This window comes from Bacillus rossius, chromosome 3, assembly GCF_032445375.1.
Source record: "Bacillus rossius redtenbacheri isolate Brsri chromosome 3, Brsri_v3, whole genome shotgun sequence".
NCBI classification, from domain to species: Eukaryota; Metazoa; Arthropoda; class Insecta; order Phasmatodea; family Bacillidae; genus Bacillus; species Bacillus rossius.
Genome location: NC_086332.1, coordinates 7,094,084 through 7,115,807, shown reverse-complemented (window position 1 = coordinate 7,115,807; position 21,724 = coordinate 7,094,084). Strand labels below are relative to the sequence as shown.

The 21,724-nt window shown below is 37.6% G+C and overlaps 2 protein-coding genes across 5 annotated transcripts in view; one reads left to right on the top strand and one right to left on the bottom strand.

The window, feature by feature from the left end:
- Nucleotides 1-2,733, top strand: part of LOC134530148 (prodigiosin synthesizing transferase PigC-like) — a 53,676-nt gene extending 50,943 nt beyond the window's left edge. For all 4 annotated transcript variants that reach the window (XM_063364773.1, XM_063364770.1, XM_063364772.1 and 1 more), the window contains one exon: nucleotides 2,521-2,733. In XM_063364773.1, the coding sequence (XP_063220843.1) occupies nucleotides 2,521-2,594 (74 nt within the window). In that variant the 3' untranslated portion in view covers nucleotides 2,595-2,733. The remainder of the gene's footprint in view (nucleotides 1-2,520) is intronic.
- A 1,390-nt stretch (nucleotides 2,734-4,123) lies between these two features.
- Nucleotides 4,124-19,840, bottom strand: LOC134530151 (proteasomal ubiquitin receptor ADRM1-like). Its single transcript, XM_063364775.1, is given in 8 exon segments — nucleotides 4,124-4,450; nucleotides 6,897-7,084; nucleotides 10,412-10,507; nucleotides 11,472-11,594; nucleotides 11,596-11,663; nucleotides 12,278-12,489; nucleotides 14,845-14,961; nucleotides 19,542-19,840. Coding segments are annotated over 8 exon segments (1,260 nt in total). The 5' UTR covers nucleotides 19,746-19,840; the 3' UTR covers nucleotides 4,124-4,198.
- Nucleotides 19,841-21,724: the final 1,884 nt, after the last annotated feature.

Here is a 21,724-nt window from a genome sequence, read left to right as displayed (position 1 = left end):
TCCCTACCGTTTACATATCGTAGACAGGGTCGACGCTGATATCTTGTGCTGCCGTGCTATCTCAGACTTCGTCAACTTTCCATCTTCAACGTCTTTTAATCTCGCTCGTACGGCCCCCGGTTCGTACGTACACCTCGGTCGTACATACAGATTTTCAGAAACCGTGAAAAATGAGGCATAAAATAAAAGTTTAAAAATATGTAAAGTGTAAGAAATACGTTAAAGTGTATTAAAATACAGTCGCAACCTGCAGCGTTTATAACAAATACGAGCTACATACACATTGCGTCACAGTAAAAAATAAAAAATAAAAAAATTGGCCGCAAATTGATGGAAAATTTCCGTCAATAGCGCGCCGTACGCGGAGAAAGGTCATTGTACTCGGTCAGCTGCTATTACGGCGCGGCGTAGCCGCCGGCTGACACTCTTTGTTCGCTGAGCTGCGCAGCACTTATAAAAAACGTATTCCAAAAACTAAACACCGCGCACAAAGCTCTTACTGAGAATAATAAAGCTGTAGCAAACCGTATGTATTCGGTACCGAGTAACAGGTGCGCCATCTAGTAACGAGTAACGAAACATTACACACGACTGCATCTCGTTACTCACATTTTTCGTATGTTTTACACATGCGCGCGCATATTCGATGAATTTGCGTTACAAAGAACGATGTTTGTTTATTAAGTAAAGTATAATTTGGAAATTCGTCGTCAGTTTTTTACTGTTTATTAGAGGTATTGTGTGTGTAGACAAAGTTTGAGATTGGAACAGAAACAACGTAAGAAAGTATTGTTTACAAATTAGAAATATGTTTTTATTATTGCGTATTTTCACGTTTTTTTTGTTCTTATCTTAAAAGAGATAGTATAAAAAAGCCGCTCTAATGAGATTTAATTGTTTCTTGGTTAACAAAAACTGTTAATTATCAAATATTGTTAATTGTTTATATTCTATTTATTATTATTTACGCGACGTCATACTGTACGCGTACGCAATACGACTCGATTCGTTGCTGCAACATAACATAGCTTGTTATGCGGTATCAGAAGTAACGAGTAATGTAACGTGATACGATAGTAACGAGTACTAATTGTTATAGTAACGAATACATACGGGGACGCTTTTTTTTGTTACTTTTACACCTCTAGAGAATAATGATAATGGCGTATCGGTGTGACGTGGTCACAAGTTGAAAAAACCTGGAGGATGGGAAAGGGAATATTTGGAAACGTGTGATTATTGGCTAGCACTGTTACTATGCGGGCGTGTTTGGAAGATAACGTGGTGAGTCAAGCCAGGCATAGAAGAGGGGGAGGGGGATGCGGACAAAGAAACCCTTCATGACGTCATGTGTCGCGGACAGTCTATCTATCCAGGCGCGCGCAATGGCACGCACCTACGCAATTCAATTACAGCGCCCGCAGTTTTTAAGCAATTTGAACAACTTTTTTAATTTTTTCGTATTTGGACAGATGATACAAAGGCACATATTAATATATAGTACCTCCATTCTATTACTGACACCACAAAGTGTAATTTTTAATAAGATTCCATTACTATTTACTTTCATTTTTTGGAAATTTATATTATTATTTTAATAAATTGGTGTTTTTTTTTATGGTTCCTGAAAACCTTTACGTTAAATCGCTGTTTTCGTTAAATCCGTGTTCGCAAAATCGGGGTTCTACTGTATCTTGTCTCCAATAGAATACAAAGGTCTCAGCTTATTGCCGCGTAAAAAACACGGCACTGATGTTGACCCTCAGTCCTTCGTTTTTCCCCTCTCCATTCTTTATGGTTCTCTCTTATCCTTCTTCCCACCTCCCCCCTACACTATTTAATAAAAAATACAAAGGAAAAAGAAATATTCTTCATACCCATGTTTCTCTCCCCCATCTATTGTTTATCTTATTTTTACCGGTTCCCTTCTCCAATAAAGAAATGACAGCATGGTATTTCCAGTTCTTTCAATAAAAACTAGCACACCCTTTCCCTTCAGAGCAGTTTAGTCATAAATGAAATATTTCAGTAGAAAACGTGGGAAATCTCACGCAAAAAAAATGTTTTGACACAGTTGCACCACAAAAACCTGTCGCGATAGAAACATGATTGTGTACTTTGCATGCACTGCTGAGATATTTTAACTGCCCAATTTATACTTATAACACATTTATTAAAAAGAAACACACTAGTTTTTTAAGCATATAGTCAACCACAACAGTGCTATGTTAATTTTTTTTTTTACCCAAAATGTAAAAACTTGCATGGTGGTAGCCATTTATGTTATTAAACAAAGAGTCGGCATAAAATGTGCGACTGGTATGTACGGTAACTGGCAGAACAAGTCTTCAAAGAATTAAGTAGTTTTAGCTTCCCTTTCTGAGATATGTTGAAAATGTACCTAACTGTGATCCTTATGCCATGTTTGGTAATTTTAAGTTTTATGTTGGTATAAATTTTTACCTAACCAGAAATTTTCATTCCAGGAATTCTTTGACCATTGTTTATGAACATTTACAGGTGATCTGGTTCTCCTCACCGGCTCAAGAGGAACAATCGACAGAATACAACAAAGTGATGTGGTAGTAGAATGAGTCTAAAGAAACAGTGGTAAGCTTAAGGGCAGCGGTGTAGTGTGTTTGTTGTTAGCTCTGTTATGACCACCTCTGTATTACAACCCCTTTTTAAGGAAATATGAAAAATTTTTGTTTAAAAGTCAAACATTTGAAATAATTTGGCCATTTTATTTAAAGCATGTTGCACTGCATTTCCCCAGGTAAATTCTGTACTGTACATGGTACAGTAGACTTCACTACTCTTCACCGTCCTCACAGTTAGCAGTTCTGTGGTGCCCGCGTGTCTTCCTGCCCAGATATGCAACCACTGTGATACTGCTTGCTCTTTAATGTAAAGTGAAATTATATATTGAAGAAAGAATACATACAGGAAATGAGGTACTTATGAATTAAAGGAGTAAAAGTTTTCCTTCAATTAACACTTTCCTGCAATACTGACACAGAAACAATCAAAGCCTTTGAACAGTTATGTGATGTCCAAAGTTTGTTTAAAAAAAAGAAAAGCAAACCTAGTAAATTTTATTTTTACCAACAACTTCTCAGTGACCTATTAGATATGTAATAAGTTGCGGCAACATAGCATTCAAATTTTTAAATAATTTTGTGTAGGCCAACTATGTTTTTACTTAAGAGAATACTCTTATACAGGTTTGTAGTACATATTACTATAATAATTGACGTATTTTTCGGTGTATTTGACAAAGTGGGTAAATATGTCCCCTCAGGTTAACAAAGGTTTCACTGTACTTGGTCAGACTCGGGCAACCAGATTCCACTGGTAATTATCCATTTTCGGCGAAGGAACAAAGGAGTTTTAAGTCACTGGTGATTATATACTACTACATATTGCACAAAAATTTAAGGTTCCTAAAAGTGACAGAAAATAAATATTGTTCAACAACTTACATGTATGAATTCACAAAGTATGAAACATAATTGAAGTATAACAAAAGCAAAACTTAAAAAGCTAAGCTTTAAAACTCTTGGAGATTAAATGCTAATTTTAAAATGTGTGAACAGTTTATTATTATAATTTGGCTTTAGCAATTATAATGTAAACACTATATCCTTTCCAGGGGCGCAACAACAGTAGGGGGCAAGGGTATTTTGCCCCCTCTCTGAAACCTTGAAGTGGGGGCAAACGGGGGCAAAGAAAGTGCTGTGTAATCAATTTTTAGATAGTAAAACTGCTTAAATAGCACAATTTTCCACCTTGAAATACAAATTTTCACGGGGGAAGACCCCCGGACCCCCTGCTTTGATAGGGGGGGATCGATCATTCTTTATAAAAAGATATACTGCCCCCCTTTGGAAATTTAGTTGTTGCGCCCCCTGATCCTTTCTAGCTCTGTGGGGGCTGGAAAATGTATTGTTGCACATTCTTATGTATAGCTTTTGTTCATGAGAATAAATATGTTAACGTTGTAAAATTTTGTTTTGAATACATTCAACAGCAGTATAAAATTTAATTGAAGGAATGCACTAAAACCGCTTTAATTCATGCAGGTAACAAATACATGATAGCGAAAAAAGAAAAAAATAAACAATTTAGTTTAGCAAACTTTACCGCACAGTTTCAGCTATCAGAATGTTTCACACAGTGTACTAAGCTGGAGGACGGATCAGTCCAGCGACATGCTCTCGTCGTCCTCGTCCGCGTCATCCTTGGGCTTCTTGCTGCCGTCGTCTTTCTTCTTGTCGTCTCGCTTGCCCTTGTCCGGCTCGGCGCTGATGGAGGTCTTCTCCAGCGCCTTCACGAACGCCTCCATGTTGCCCTTCTGCGCGGCGCTCACCGCCTCCGAGCCCACGTCCAGCTGCTGCACCACGGGCGCCAACTGCCCCGACTGCAGCGCCGCGCTGAAGTTGCTCACCGCCTGCGCACCGCCGTCAGCCCTTGACCCTGCTCATCCACTCACAGCTGGCATTCCGAACAGCGTGTCGATGATTACACTGATTTACACACAAAATAAAAGGAAAAGCTTTAAGTTTTAATGGTTCCTAATTCACTCAATACTTTTTTTAATAAGACTTCTACAAGGTACTTATGCTGCCATTAACATACCAGATACCCTCTTTTATCGCATAATCGTCGCACCCATATTTTAAGGCTTCAAAATTTTGGTTAAAGAAAACCTCTCGCGTGAACGTCACATGATGTTTTTGGTCACGCTAATAGTTTCCGAGCGATTTGTGTGGGTATTTTTTCGTATAAAACGACGTATTTTAAAATATAAATCTAATATTTATTCGGATATTACCTCTTATTTGATTAACGGAAATATGAAGTTGTCTGATGTGTAAATTTTTTTTTAAAGACTTTTTAAACGTTATAACCTTCATCTGTTCGTCTGCGTCGCCGCGGTGTACCTCTTACAAAAATGTAGCCAGCGCTCGTTGCAATCATTAATGTTTGGTTATGTTGCTTCCGTATAGAGCGCGCACACATAGCCGAATATCGATATCTCGCCCAGTGCATACAACGCGCGCTCTCTGTCGAGTGCCGAGGTAACTACATCTGATGCCCCGCACTCTTTCGTGTTTGGATCAGATATTGTTTTTCTATTTAAAGTTGAAAGGTTTTTGTTACATGACTTCTTATTAATTTAAATTGTTGGCGTGCTCTTTTATGCTACAATTTTTAAATAAACGTACTTTTCATGGATGGATTTTGTTTTTATAACTTTAACTAACAAAAAAAATTTTTTCCCGCATAATCGTTGCACCCCTACCTTTCAAACTTGATTTTAGAATAAAATGTGCGACAATTATGCAAAAAAGCACTGTAATATGCTGCCAGTAATGTACATAATTCAGTGAACAGTCTTTAATATGTCACATTCATAACTAAAACTATGCAAATTAACAATTCTATCAGAATGTGGAATGGCAATAGAGATTAAATGGGAATATCAACTAAAAAAAATATATATATATATATATTTTTTTTTTTTTTTGATAATGTCCGCCATCGCATAATGTCTGCACATTTCTTTTTAAATACTTGAAATAGAATTTTTCAAAATTCGCATAAATTCTACACCAGACAAAGCAACCTTGGCCACCCCTGAAAGGCACAGTAACAGGATGGAAATTTACAGATGCTGTCAACAATCCTTTGACCTTGAGTTGTTCATTTTGTTTGTTCGCATGCACAGACATCTGCCAGTAACTTTTTTTACATACACAGTGGGCAAGGGACAGGGAGGGAGGCTCGCCGGCGCAGGCTACATCTGCCCCGTGCCGTCAGTGGCCATCTTAATGAAAGATTAAAAAAATATCTTTTCACGCAAAGTGTTTATTTTGTGTAGTCTGGCTGCGGCTTCTGAAGGTAAGAGCGCACACGCAAGTGAGAGAAGAAAATAAATGAGTGGCGTCTTCCACTAATCGCCAGCACCCAATTATCTCGACACCTATCACATTTCTCACATCCGCTGCGGAGGGTCGCCAGTCACCAGCGCTCTGCGAAGTATTATGCCGCTGTTAATATTTTTCAACTGGGCCAAGGGAAGGGTGCCAATTTTACACAGCAGCGATTTTACTAATGCAATCCGCGGAACCGTGAGCATACGTAAAATCAGGGTACTAGTAAACTAATTATGAGAGAACAATTTTTTTACTCTACACAAAACATGTAAAATTTTGAGGAAAAAATTTTTTTTCCGTACTTCACCTCATAATGTACGCACCCCATTTTGTTTGTCAAAAATGTAGCCAAATACTGCGGACATTATGTGAGTAAATACGGTTCAGTACAATGGTATTTAAAACCAATTTGATACAGGTGAGTTTTACTGTGATTCAGGTCTCGTTCTCAGGAAATAATCATAGAAACATGCCCGTAAAATGTAACCTACTACCTGCGTTGAAATTAAAACTGGCCATAACAACAATTGACTCGGAGGGATCTAAAAAATGTCTGCAGTAAATGCATCGCATCTTGGCAGCCAAGGTCAAAGACCGGAATCCATCTGAAATAGCTCAATAGACCCGAATAGCTCAATTGGTGACGAATCACACAACGAGCTGAACCATAAAACCCCAGATTTAAGATCTTTCGCTAAAGTAGGGATGGTATTGCACGTAATTTCATCATTGTCAAATGCTGGAAAACAGAAGTAACACTTATTTATAAGCTGAAGTATTATTTTAAAACGATTGCCATGCAGTTGAAAATTTAGTTAATTTTTGTAAATACAGTATTTCATATCTCGGTATCACATTTGTGCTTTAAAAAACGTGTGTATCTAACTGGTTTAAGAGGGGGGGGGGGGGGGTCAACTTGGATACTCGGAGACGGCAGGAGACGGCAGGGGAGGCTACCTGCTGGAAGGGCGGCGACGCCAGCGTCTGCTCCAGGCGCTCGGCGGGGGGCGGGGCGGGCCCCTCCGGCTTGTCGCTGGCCGCGTCCTGCCCCACCTGGGGCAGGTGCCGGCCCAGGGTCTCCGCCAGGGCGGGGTCTCGCACCAGCGCCTGCAGGTTGTCCGTGGTCAGCACTGTGGACAGGTCAACTGAGCAAAGAATATACATTAATAATTGCACCAGAACACGGGCTCAGTGGAACACTTTATACTCATGTTATTTAAGAGGGTGAATTGGATAGTGTTTATTTTGCCTGGCTAAAAAAAAAATAAACATATCAGCAGCACAGACATACCTTTTGAATAGCGATTCAAAGTTTTTGTCTTCACCGACAGCAACACCACGGTGACTAGACAAATGTAAAAAAAGTCGACAGGTGCCGACATTCGATTACAGGGCAACCCTTCATTGAACGATTCATGCAATGGTAGTAAGTAAGCTAAGTAAATACTGAACCGTCACTGAAAAAATAGTACCGTATATATTGCATACAACTACAGTACAACCCGGTTATAACATTCCCGTTTTTAACATTTTCCCGCCTATAAGACCATAATTTCATGGTCCCGTCATTTCTCCATTTATCACAATGCTTTAATTTCCTGCCTGTAACAATATTAAAATTTCTACATTCCCGCCTTTAACGTTCAAATTTGCTTTGATAACTGCCACAATTTGCAGTATCCCTTCCTTCAAAGTCATAATTTAGAGCGAAACCATAGCTATAAAATACAGCACGCATATACAAACATCAGATGTTTACATTTGAGTAGTTCACCATAGACGTGGTACACACACACTCCACAACTTGCACCGGATCGACTATCAATATGGCGTCCTGTTCGCACTTAGCCTATGACTTGTTCCTTTATACTTATGATGCGCATTTTGTGCACTGATACATGGTCGGAAACAGTGCTACTGTAGTCTATGGTGCTGGTTTTTGTTTCAAAGGTTTAACACCTTGAGATGGTTAACTGTTCTATGGATATATTAACGGCTTTTGTTTGTGGTTAACCTTTACCGTATTTATTTATTTTTTTTTTTATTGTAGTCACGGTCGTATTTAATTAAAATACGCCGTATTGAAATTTTATTCAGGTTTTTGTACGGCTATGATGGCCGATAAATATAAGCGAAAATATATTCTGTAGCTGAAAAAATTCAGTTTATTAACCAAGTGGACAGGAACCCCAACTAAACGCGTGTTGTGATTGCAAAAGAGTTGAATATTTCTGTTTCGACTCTGAACTGTATCGTACAAAATATTTTTTTTTTCTTTAGCATATTATTAGGTATTATCTATAAATAAAATTAACCAATTTTCCACTCTATTTCTGTACTTAGTGTATTACTCCTGTATTTTGTGTTGTTTTACCCATTATTTTTAATTTAATCAATCCACGCGTAATTTTTACAAAGTGAAGATGATTTCCTGCTTATAACATTTTCCTGCTTATAACATCTTTTTATGTTGGTCCCTTGGAGAATGTTATAACAGGGTTGTACTGTAGTTGTTAAGTCAAATCCCAATTTCCTGAAATCTGAAATCTGAAAGAGTGCCTCGACTCCACCTCTCCAAACCGAATCTAGGTTTCAAGAGTCAAAAATGAAATAATGTAAAAGAAATATAAATTTTAACAAATATCAAAAGCTTCTTCATAGCTTTTGTTTGTTTCTGAGATTCTTGGCTACATTTTAAATTGGTAATTCCTAGTGATTTTTCACTGTTTTAAATGTCACTAACCTTACCAACCAAACCATTTTACAATATAACATTAATATATTTATATCTAACTTAACCATTCAATAAAAAGAAAAACTACATGTATCACAATGCCATCTTGCAAAATGATTCTTAAACATGCCAGGAAAATAATAAAAAATATTTTTCAAGGTTTCTCCCCCACCACCCAATCCAACTAAAACAAGACTTTTCTTCCAAATTACAGACTGTTTTTACAAAATGAAAGTTTTGGTTTTCAGAAATGATCTAAAAAAATATACATGAGATCATCTCCATAACTTACTTAAGTTCAACCAAAAATATAAAATAACTTACTGCTGAATCATTAAAAACACGTGGTAGGTACTAAATGAAGCTGTACAACAACTCTTTCTTTTGGCATAAACATGGCAGAACCTGCACAATGTGTACATTTCTAGATGTTGTAATAACTCAAGTTAATGAAAACATGGGAACGGGGCTAAACGTATGTTAAACACATTTTAACATATTTTCACATACCATTAACAATCATTTGTTGGCCTAACCTATGAGGTTTCTGAAACGTTAAGTGTAAACAATTGAGAAGATAGGTTAATACTAAGAGAGAGGCTGTTTGACAGGCTAAACAAGTGACAGTGATGGCAAAACATGAAAACAAAATAACTCTCTGTATACTTGGCATTAAGGTGGTGACATTTATTACACAATTCACATTTTTGAGTTATTTTATAAAAGTTATTGTAAACAATATGAAACTCAATGTACTAACTGCAATGAAATCTACAATTTAATTGCTGTCACATTTCTAATGGTAAGAATTAAGAAACAAACACCTTCCACTAAAAGAATTTTAAACAGATTAAAAAGCTTGCTACAATAATTTATCTAAGTTACAATTTAAGATAGTGTGTAACTATAAACTTTGAACATTATTTTGACCCCCTTCAAAACGTCGGATTAACTCGAAATGACATACTTATCAAGGACCGACGACAATTCAATATTTTAAACAGTTAGACCCGTTATCTTACTAGGATAATCAGGATTAGTGATTTTTTGTTTTCATAAAACTGGTACCTAGTGTCTTTGCGCCAAGACCAAGAAGGGAAACTACCAGGTGCGCCGATCACCTATTTCTTGGATAAGTTACCGACTTTGAATAAGATAAAATTTTTGGAGAGGGAACCTGAGAACCGGCTATCTCGTCCAAGAGAGGCAGCGGGTGCCCAAATTTCTCATTTCTCGAATAAGTAAATTGATGTAATAAAGAAAACCCAACTAAAAAATGAATAAATAATAGTTTAAAAAACTAAAAACACATGATTTTATAGAAAATCAAACTAAAAAATGAAAAACAATTAATAGTTTTAAAAAACTAAAAAAAACACTCTTTAATAGAAAATCCAAATAAAAAATATAAAATAAATATTAATAAATTTGAATTAAGAATAGCGTAAATATGAAAAAAACTGTATTTTATTGTAAAAAAAAGTGTGAGGTGTAGTTATAAATATTTTATTGACAGATATGAGTAGAAGTATTATCATTTTGATATCTTAAAAAGCACCCCACACTTTTTTTTACAATAAAATACATTTTTTTTCATATTTACACTATTTTAAATTCAAATTTATTAAAATTTATTTTATATTTTTTAGTTGGATTTTCTATAAAAGTGTGTTTTTTTTAGTCTTTTAAAACTATCATTTATTTATTACCAACTTGAGGATAGAGAGCAGGTACTCACCACTCGGCGAGGACGCAGAGTCGGAGGGGCCCGGCCCGGTGAGGCTGGACAGGAAGTTCTGCAGGTCGCTCAGCTGGATGGGCGGCTTCTCCTTCTCTGCAAGCACAGGCCGCACTTCACTACTCATCACCGCCTGGTCCCGAGCACTTGCACAAGTGCTCCATTACTGGCTGTGGTCGGCGAGAGGTTTCTTCTTTCCGCACTTGACTCGGCCGATGAGAATGCTGAAACTGTGGTATCACACAACCGTGTTCGCCGATGATAACAATGTTTTGAGAAATATCTTGACACGAAATTTTTTAGGGGTCTCTGCCTATCACTACGGACTGGATTACACTACGAATACTAAGGGTCGAAATAAAAAAAAAAATTGTATTCAGAAATTTAATTACATAAATTACACTAATATTAAATTACACAAAATTATTCAGAGCTATGATATTAAATATTTTTCACGGACTTATTTACAATTTAACGCTTGTGTTTTCACTTTCTTAAATAACCAATCACGATTTTTTTTTAACGTCTTTCTTGTGCATTATTTTATCTCTGACCCTTGAGACCTACAGTACCGGTCAAAAGTTTAAGACCACTGTGTAAAATAATAAAATAGCACATAGAAACTAAAGTTTTGCCGAGAAATATATTAATTTTTTTTTAAATATTCTTTTACATATAAGTAAAGAATACCTACAGCTGCGACGATAGGCTATGTTTAGTTTAGGTGTTACTAATTTTTAAAGATTTTCTTGTAACTACAAAATTACATTTTGCGACGTACAAAAATTTTTGTGTCCTATACTGTTAAAGTTACATCTACGTGTAGTTTTTGGTTTTCATAGAAAAGTGTGGTTGTCAGTTTGGTTGAATAAAAAAAATCAGAAAAATAACTAAAGAAAAGCTGGGCACATTTATTGAAAAAAATATATATATATTAAAAATGAGCACTCTTATACATGATTTTTAAAAATTCGTAACTTAACTATCGAGTAAGCTACAGAAGCCTGCTTTCTTCCTGCGCGTAGTTTATCTTGAGCAGAAGAGGCGGGCAGGCACTCACCCGAGGACTTGCTGGCGGTGGTGGAGGAGGTGGTGGTGGAGGCGGTGGTGTCGGCAGCCCCCGGGGCGGGGCCCGGCGCCGGCGGGGGCGGCGGCCTCGGGGCGAGCGGGGGCCGTCGCGGTGGTCGTGCTGGAGCTCTGCGTGGAGGCAGACGACGACGAGGAGCGCGCCCCTTGCACCGTGGAGGGCCTGCTGGCGCCCGCAAGTCAGCACTCGCTCACACACGTCTTACACACCACCTCGTTGGATCCACGTACATGCTTGCATTGCTGTTCAAACTGGAGCTCAATATTAAATACTTTATAAAGAAAAAAAAAATTCCAAAAACACTGGCAGGTCTGTCTACAAAAATGTTGATGGCGTACTCTCTACATGCTAGTATTTTCCTCTCTCCATAACATGACATTCTACATCTGCTTCACATGTTACGGCACTTGCGTCTAGCCCTTCAATTATCAAGTTTAGCAATCCCACGACAATAATAATTATCGTCCTTCCAAAAGTCAATTCGGCGTCTACGCTGCACCACCTCACTGAAGTAGCCCGCGCAAAAAGCAAAAAAAAAATTGATTACTTCCTCCCAATGGATACAAACATGAGCCCACTTAGTGAACTGTAACAAGGTGTTATGAGGGAAGATATGCCTTGTCATGCCAAAAAATTTCTGCTACAGGATGTTTACACAAATTGTATAATAATTTGTCAGTGACTTTTTTCCCTTACCAAAAATTTCAATTTTCCCTGAGTGGTTGTTTTTTTTTTTTAACCCCCCCGACTGTGGTATGGCAGTGTGTGGCGCGCGGTACCTGAGGGTGCCCAGCAGGCTGGAGAGGCCGCCGATCTGGCCCACGCCGCCGAACAGCTGCATGAGCTGCTGCTGGCTCATGTTGTTGAGCAGGTTCTGCAGGTCCCCGTCGGGCGTGGCCCCCCCGCTGCGCTGGGCGCCCGGCGTGGGGGGGTTGTTCAGCGCCTCGTGCACGCGCCGGCACAGCTCCTCGTCCTTGTCCGTCTTCGGCTCCTGGCGACAACCACGCTCGCGTCCGTCATCCTCTACCATCTTTCAAACATCTGTGCGATGGGAGCGCATCACCTGATGCAGGCTTTCGGACATACGCCATCGCTAAGCACGTGTTTGTCTGTAGAAGAAAACTACAAAAATCACAAACGACAAAAAACACAAATCAAGCAAAAAATTGCTGTAGTCAGGATATAAACACCACACGATACTCCAAAACAGGAACATGGTCAACAAACAAAGTAAAACAAAGAAAAAAGGACTCGCAAAACGAAAAAAAAAAAAAACACAAATTATGAAGGCACAAAAATACAGAACCCAAAAACATTCAGCACAACAGTTGAAACGAGACAATTTTTTGCTTAATTTGTGTTTTTTGTCATTTGTGTTTTTTTTGTAGTTTTCTTCTACAGACATACATGTGCTTAGCAATGGTGTATGTCCGAAAGCTTGCGTCCTCTAGTTCCGGTCCTCCGATACCATTATCCATCGTAAAATCTCTTGTCATGTTATTTTGTACTAGTGTCTTGAGAACACAAACAGTTATGAGTGTACAGCACAGATTCAGTCTGCCACGACATTAACGCCAAATGTCTGTACAACTCCAACTTATGAATCATATAATAAAAGAAAAAAGTAACAATGATTAATTTCCCCTGAAAACTGCTTAAACACGAGAGGCAAAACCACCACGAAAAATCAAAAGCTAGGCGACTAGTGAGAGGGGCAAAAAGTGTACAGAAAATGGGAAATGAAACAAACATATCTGACCAACCAGATATTGTGTAAGGTATCCTTGATCAAAAATCAAGTAAACTTAAAAAAGTAGAATAAGATATGCACATAATTATTTAGTGTTATTTGTAACTGTAGCAGAGTTGCTACATATTTTTGAAAATTAAAATCCCTGACTTTTTCTGGTTTTACTAGTTTGTACACTACAATTTTTTTTAACACATATTGCCCAACTACATAGGTATTTACCCAGAAAAAGTATAGATCTTCTGATCCCAAGCTAAAAGCAAAATTCCGCCACTCTGCTTCTCAAAGCACGGAGGCACACCCTTCTGCAGACAACCCTTCATCCTTTTTATTAAGTCATTTATTTAACAAAAGAGACAAACAAAATTAAATATTTTTCTTGGTTAATTCAAAGAAGTATTGACTTCTAGAACACAGTCTATATTAAAATCACATTTTTTTTTCTTCCTGCTCTCATTTTTACTGCACTGTTATCAAATCATAGTGACATATATTCTATGCTTAGTCATTATTTTTTTCCCTCCATTCACTCCATTTATGTCAGTATATAACTTTTGTTATTGTGCTTTTTTAGTATCAGGTATGTTTGTATTTGCTTTTTATTTTTATTGTATACTAGCTGCCCGACCCGGCTTCGCACGGCTATACTAATGGAAAAAGAATTATGCCACATCTCCCATTTACAGTAATGGTAAATAATAAAAAATTCCGTGAAAATTTATTACAATGCTGTATAATGTACCGATGGTTTCCCGACTCGTGCGCGCAACGTACAACTGATGTACCCGTACTTCGCTACGGCAGTCTACAGGCAGATCACTCTTGCACCGCTCATAATACATGCCCCTCCTTGTGGGTACGCCACTGCCGCGCGATGCCTGTTGCCATGGAGACGCAGAAGGCATGAACAATGCAAAATACTGTTCTCATGCAGACAAAGTACCCACTGTTGCCTGGTTTTAACCACCCATGGGATCTAATTTTCGGAAAATGTCATCCTGCGTAACATAAGGAACATTACTGTGAAGTTTCAAGTCTGTAAAATATATATACTTGAAAAAAAAGGGCAATTTTTGATATTTAAAGTACTTGCAAAATTTCAACGGTGATGAGGACTGCACTAACAATGAAATAGCCGTTGCCATAGAGACGAATGAAGCATCAACAAAGCAACAGCCGTTGCCATGGTGATTTCCTACCAAAAACTGGAAATAAAAAAAAAATTTAGGGGTGGACTACCCCTAACATTTAGGGGGATGAAAAATAGATGTTGGCCGATTCTCATAGATACCGGATAAGCACAAAAAATTTCATCAAAATCGGTCAAGCCGTTTCGGAGGAGTATGGCAACGAAAACTGTGACACGAGAATTTTATATATTAGATTTATTGGTATTATTGCATTTGTTCTTATTTCTATATATCTGTGTCTGTATTGTGTATGTTTTTGTGTTGTTATAAGCTCTTTTTATGTTTTCTGCACTTTGTATTTTAATTTTTTTTTCCGTGCCTACCATAAAAGAGCCATAGCTGTCTGTGGGCATGTCACAAATGCAAATAAATAAATAATAAAACTATTTATCCATAAAACAATCACCTGGAGCCAGAAGAAATACTTCCGGGATGACGACTTGAACTTCAAAATATAAACTCGTCCGGTGGTGCACTGTGCAACTCTCTTGAATTCACAATCATCTGGGAAAATTATCAGATCCTGTAAAAACAATTAATGATCTTATTAAGGATTCAACTACCCACTAAATCTGCTTACTACAAACAATACTACAAATATGCAACAATGCATATGGTACAATTATATGCTAAAATTTCAAAATTTTTGCAGGATTATCATAGAAAAAAAGGTAAATATGTAGTATACGGATTAGGGCCAAAAAAAAATCGTACAAATCTGAAATAACTTTCATTATATGCTCTTTTACGTCCTCTTTTCATAACCGCCTGCGGAGATAAGAAATTCCATTTACTTTTGGAGATATCGCCGTTCTTATTTTGCAATACAAGACCTATGTAATCATTCGACCGACGCAATTTTATATTTTGCCGTGTGCGCGTGAATGCCTAAATAACAGAAATTTTCCATTAGGTAAGGTTAGTTACATTATAAATACTTCAAATTAAACGGAAATTAAAAATAATATCAATTTATTTTACTTGTTGTATAGTTTTAAGTATTTATAATGTAACTGACCTGAACTAACAAAACGGGACAAAGGTAGATTAGGTCAGGTCAGCTACATTATAAATAGGGTCAGGTGGGGTGGATATGATATAAAAAACCAAACTTTTTGAATATTATTTTAACTAAGAGCACCACAACACTGAGAAAAATTACACACATTTATTGCGGCTTTAGAAACCTAACCCTAACTCAATAAAAATTTAGATTATTTAGTTAGATTGATAAAAAATAAATTTAGTGTATCATATTCACCCTGCGATTGGGGGGAATATGATACACAGGTGGGGTGAATGAGATACATCATTATATCCTACTTCCTAGCAACACTATCAGTGTAGTGGGGTGCGTGTGAGACAGGTCAAATGCATGTGTATCACCTACAAAAAATTTCATGACAATCAGTTTAGTGGTCCTTGAGTTTTGACATAAAATAAGAAGTCATGTTACAAAGTGAATATTTTCCCTCTATATTAAAGAAGCATACATTTGGTCACAGAAATTAAATGTGACTAGTGCTATACAAACAAATTCTACATACAATTTTAATCATTTATCCACGTAGGTACTGTCCAATTATTGAACGATCTTCTCAGTCAACAACAAATTGAAGAAATACTGTGGTCCTAATAAGGATTTTCTCTCTTTTTATAGTAAATACAACAATAGCAAAGGAATAAAAGCAGCTTACTACAAACTAAAATATGGAATGCTTAGAAATACACAGTCCTACATGTGATGTTAAATTATTATTATTACTATAAAATATAAACATAGGGGCCTACATAGAACAATAAGTTGTACAAATTGGATTAAGTACAATTGGTTTATGTTCAGGTTTACCAACATACAGAAATAGCTTTAAGGTAAAAAAAAACAAGGTTTTAATGACACCGTACATTTCAAATTCAGCAGTGGAAAATAGAAATATTAAGCACTTTTTTATAAAACTACCTAAAATTATTGTATCACATTCACCCCATGCTGTGTATCACATTAACCCCATGTTCTGTATCATATTCACCCCAAAAATTTAGGCAGCAATAGTAACTAAGATATAAATGTTAGACTATCTTTCTAAGCATTAAAACATAGAGGATACTTTCCTGCACCATTTAAAACTATAATTTTGAAGCTATCTTTTATGCACACAAAGATATAACAAAAGTTGCTGGACCTAGACATGAAAATTTTTTGGTCAAATAATTTCTTGCTTGAGACTTTTTCATTTCCTATAAAATGTAGCTAAAGGTTTATAACATTCATTATGGAATGGGGACGTACAAAGAAGAGGCAAGCAAATGTATTTTCTACAAATTTTTTGTATAGCTAAAAGTAAATTTTTTTAAATGTATCACTTTCACCCCAAGTTTTACACTGTCTCACATTCACCCCATCCAACCCTACTTTGAAACTGAACGGACATTAAACATAATAAAATTACTTTTAATGGTTGTTTAGTTTTAAAGTATTTATAATGTAGCTGACCTAACCTAACAAACCGGAACAAAGGATTAACAGTAGGAACGAACGTAATTTTTTAAAGCATAAAAATTTGAAACGTTAAAAACTCACCTGAGTTGGAGGCGGCCTATTGGTTCATTTGAATATTAGCCTATCACGAACTATCACGTGACATTATCCAATAAAAAAAACAATTGATACTCGTAAACAAAAAACAATGGTGGACGCCGTGTGAAAGTGCAGGTATAGCGATTAAAATTTAAAAATTCGATATCTCCAAAAGTAATTGGAATTTCTTATCTCCGCAGGCTGTAATGAAAAGAGGACGTAAAAGAGCATATAATAAAAGTTATTTCAGATTTTTATAATTTTTTTTTTACAATAATTAAAATTTAAAAATTCAATATCTCCAAAAGTGATTGGAATTTCTTATCTACGCAGGCGGTTATGAAAAGAGGACGTAAAAGAGCATATAATGAAAGTTATTTCAGATTTGTACGATTTTTTTTGGCGCTAATCCGTACACTACATATTTACAGAAAAAAACTAAAAGAAACTAATTTTTTTACTGTGGTCAAGCTTAAATACGTTACAGAGGCAATTTTAATAACAGTTAGCACACATGTGCAAACATATATTAGAAATTCTGTTCTACTGATTATTATCAATAGTTTCCTGTAAATATGCAATCAATTTCTATGAGATTATGAAAAATAGACACATTTATACATCACACTAGCTAGTACAGGAGTTCTAAAATACAAGTCTCTAGCCTACTCTGTAGTTGTTATGATCGTTTACCAAAAGTTGAGCTGTAAAAGACAGTGCACAGTTTTTCGTACAGGTGAAAGATCAGTGATGGGTTTAAGGTGTTAATTTGTTGCATTTATGTGAATTTAAAAAGCGAAAAATCACAATTGCCCATGATAATTCAAATAAAATTGAACCCAAATAATCTCGAAATTCTTCGTTAGGCATCAGTCCGGTGGCAAGGCGGTTTCACCTTTTGTTCATTCTTCCCCGTTTTTCACTCTAACACGGTTCCTTCAAGCTCGTTCCACACCACCCGGACCTCACTAAGTGGTCTCTCTTCCTGTCCTCCAAACTCTTACAAGCTTACAGTCATTCTCTCTCTCCAGCCAGTTTCCCAGCCTACCCCTACTTCCCTTTCCACTCCTCATACTTCACCGATGTGGTGCATACTTCCGCTTGTCCCCTTGCGGGTCCTGCGGCGGTCCGAGTGCCCTTGGCCCCTTCGCCAGCTAAAGCTTCTTGCTCCCCCCATCGCAGAGTTATTGTGCTAGAGATGGTAGTTATAAAAGTACAAACACGCACATAAATTGTTGGTGTGCGCAAAACTAATACCAACATAAACACAACCAAATAAAATTTTTTTAATTCTCATCAGAAGCAGAAGAAAATCATGTTAAATACACACTTACTGCAGGGAGGAAGAGAGAAGAGAGGGGAGATAAGAGGGATATATCCCCACTAAGTTATAAAAAATATGTGAGATCTCAGTGAAGACAGTGTGTTATTTTGGGTGATGAAAAGTGAGTTGTGGCAACACCTCGAATCACAAATCAAAAAGGTAGTGATGCATATTGGAAATGAAAATGCAAATGCCCAAAAAACTTCTTGTAATCATCAAAAGTCACAGCTTTTTAAAAAAATAAAAATTGGAAAAAATAGTTTTCACACACTACACACGTCCCTAAATGTACTCCAAAGGGATGGTTTAGTAATTCCTAATAGTTTGTGAAGAAATTAAAATTTTATTTCTTACATTACAATACCTGTGCTTTTACGCTACCACTGCCATTCATTGTCTAACCGCGATAAATAGGAATATATGTTTTCCACATACTAAAAGATAGTCCTGAATTAACCCTAAAAGCGTTGTTTCTTAATTTCTACTGGTAACCACTGTTTGCTGGTTACATTAAAATAACTATGTATTCACGCAAACACCGAAATTCATTGTTTACCGGTATTTTTTCTAAATTTTTTTAGAACTTTAGCCAATGTAGGTGGTGTTATAATAACGAAATTTGTTTCAATACCGACTGTATCGCTACCATAAGGAATTTTTAATGCTTATATTTAATGTTTGTTGTTTAATTAGAATAACTAATTGTATTGTGAAATGTTTGCTTTGTAACAGTGCATTTAAATTATGTACTATTATTAGTTACTTTGTAACAAACAAGTCTAATGGAAGCCAAAAATTTGAACTGACTTTTTAACGTCATTCATTTTCTGTGAGGAATACTTGTGCACTGAAGTAGCTAACATAGAATATTCAGTCTTTCCAGGGAATGCTTTGATTACAGCCGTCATATATGAATTCTGTGTTTGATATGGCTGGTGTTTCATGTATACAAATTTAGTCCTGAATCTTGAAGACCTATGCGTGATGGCACGATCCTTTTGGCATCATTGCTTCTGCCAGTTACCCCAGCAAGTGAATAAACTATAAAGAAAAGGTCACTTTATTCTAAAGTAATGTTTCTCAATATATCAAAAATCTGTTTCCATGTTTCCAATGCATTTCCGACACCAAATGGCTCGATAGTAAACAAATAACTGTCCAAATACAATGATGAAAACAAATTCATTGACTTATTACTTACATCTTCAACCGTCCCGGTCTGACGATCCTTCCAGCAAAAATGCATTAGAGAATCTTCAGACTGATAGACATACACCAGTCCCTTCCTTTTATCTGGATGAACCATCTTGCCTTTCATCGTCATTTTACCAGCTTTGAACTCAACCAGGTTCTTGTTTTGCGACCTGGCGGCTGAATTTCCGAATAAAGCTGCACCTCCGCGCATATTTGAAGCTATCGTTTCAATTTTAAAGGAAGTGCTGTTTTAAACAACAAACGCTACAAATTCTTACAATATGATTTGCAAAATTTTCTCCAAAGATGAAATATATCATAGATATAAACCATGGGTGGACACGTCCTTTTCATATAAAGCAAGTAAAAAAATATAGAGCGCTAGTGTAAAAGTAACCAAATCTATTGTTAAATTAATTTTAGATTATAGCATCTAATTCTCGCTTCCAAAAACTTCCAAAATGTTATGTCAAATTAAGTGGAACGGTTTTAACGTCATAGAACACCCTACTAGCGCAGCCAAGTTTATTTTACAAGTTGGATGAAGTGAGTTCCCATAAAATGTCTTCTAAATAGGATGACGCCAACCGCCGGTGCTCCCTCTGGTTCGCACAGGCCGTTATGTCACAACAACACTTACTCTTAAGTGCATCGAACACGCCCGAGCGTGATTTCCGCCGAGTGAGTGTAAGTGCACCGCGACGAACACCAAGTCGATTACAGCGCCCGGCCGGGTGTGGCAATGCGCTAAACTAAATCATTAATTATTCTTTCAAATCAAAAACAACCAATTTAATAACAATTTAAAAGATAATTAATTCAAGGGAAATTATGTACAATTGTCCAAAAACCATATATTGTGAAATATGTCTTTTAAGTCTGCCGTCGTCTGGGGTCTCGGGCTCGAGTCCCGGTGTGGCTCCTAGTGGGAAAAGGCGGTTCTTGATCTGTGTTGTCCGGGTGGGCGCCAGACTAGCTCGTTTCTAGTCGTGAATTTGGGGTCGTGGATGTATGTGCCCCTGCGTGGCCCACTAGGGCTGGCGGCGGTGTTGCGTGAGATGATTTTAAATAAGAGACGTGGAGTTGAGGTGGCGGTGTCGTACCTTTTATTCAGAGGAGCGAGTCGTACACAATACAACACTCTACAGAGGTCCCCGGGGGGTTTTACTTGTTATTCCGTGGCGCCGTATTGTTTGTGTTCCGCGTTACGTGGCCTCGGATGCTGTTATGTCTCAGACGTCTCACTGGGTACGCAGGTAACGTAATTTCGTAACACAAAGGCGGGACACAAAATACACTGAATTAAGGGGGTGCGCACAAGTTACGTGGCACTCGTTACTCGGGTAACGTAAGTTAGCAATACAAAATACGGGATACAAAAATACACTGAATTAAGGGGGTGCGCACAAGTTACGTGGCACTCGTTACTCGGGTAACGTAAGTTAGCAATACAAAACACAGGATACAAAAATACACTGGATTAAGGGGGCGCGCACACGTTACGTGGCACTCGTTACTCGGGTAACGTAAGTAAGCAGTACAGAATACGGGATACAAAATACACTGAATTAAGGGGGCGGGCGATTGGGGACGGCCAATCCCGTATGCAAATGTCTCGGCGCGGGTGTTGTGCCCACTGTGGTGAAACACGCACCGCAATTAAGTTTGGCCAAGTTCCCTTGCGGGTTTGTGGTCAGCGCCGTGCGCGTGACCTTAAATAAAGTTCTGTACGATGCGGGAGACGGCCCGTGCCGTATGCTGAAGAGCAGCCCCGTTGACCAAGTGTGGTGCGGGGTGTCCTTAAGTTGATGCGGCCGGATTAGGTCCTGGACCGAAAAGGGGACTGGGTACTCACGGAGAGGTTAAGTAATAAAAGGGGTTTTGTTAATTAGTGACTATATTTACCGGACGTTACTTTCAATGTAGACAAAGGATGCTGCCTCTCCGTGGGACGTAGGTCCGCCCCGGCCCGTGAGCTGCATTGAACTGCCGAACTGGCATGGCGTCCGAGGGAGGCTCGGCCTCTCTCGCGCCAGGCGTGACCTCATTACGCTAGACTCCAAACGGGTGTGTCTGGAAGAGATTTTATTGTCGCTAAAATCCTAATTTAATGTTTCAGGAGGAATGGGTACGGTTCTTCTCTTGTCTACTCAGGTTTCCGCGGCTTTGTCTTTAATTGCTGTTCGGGTC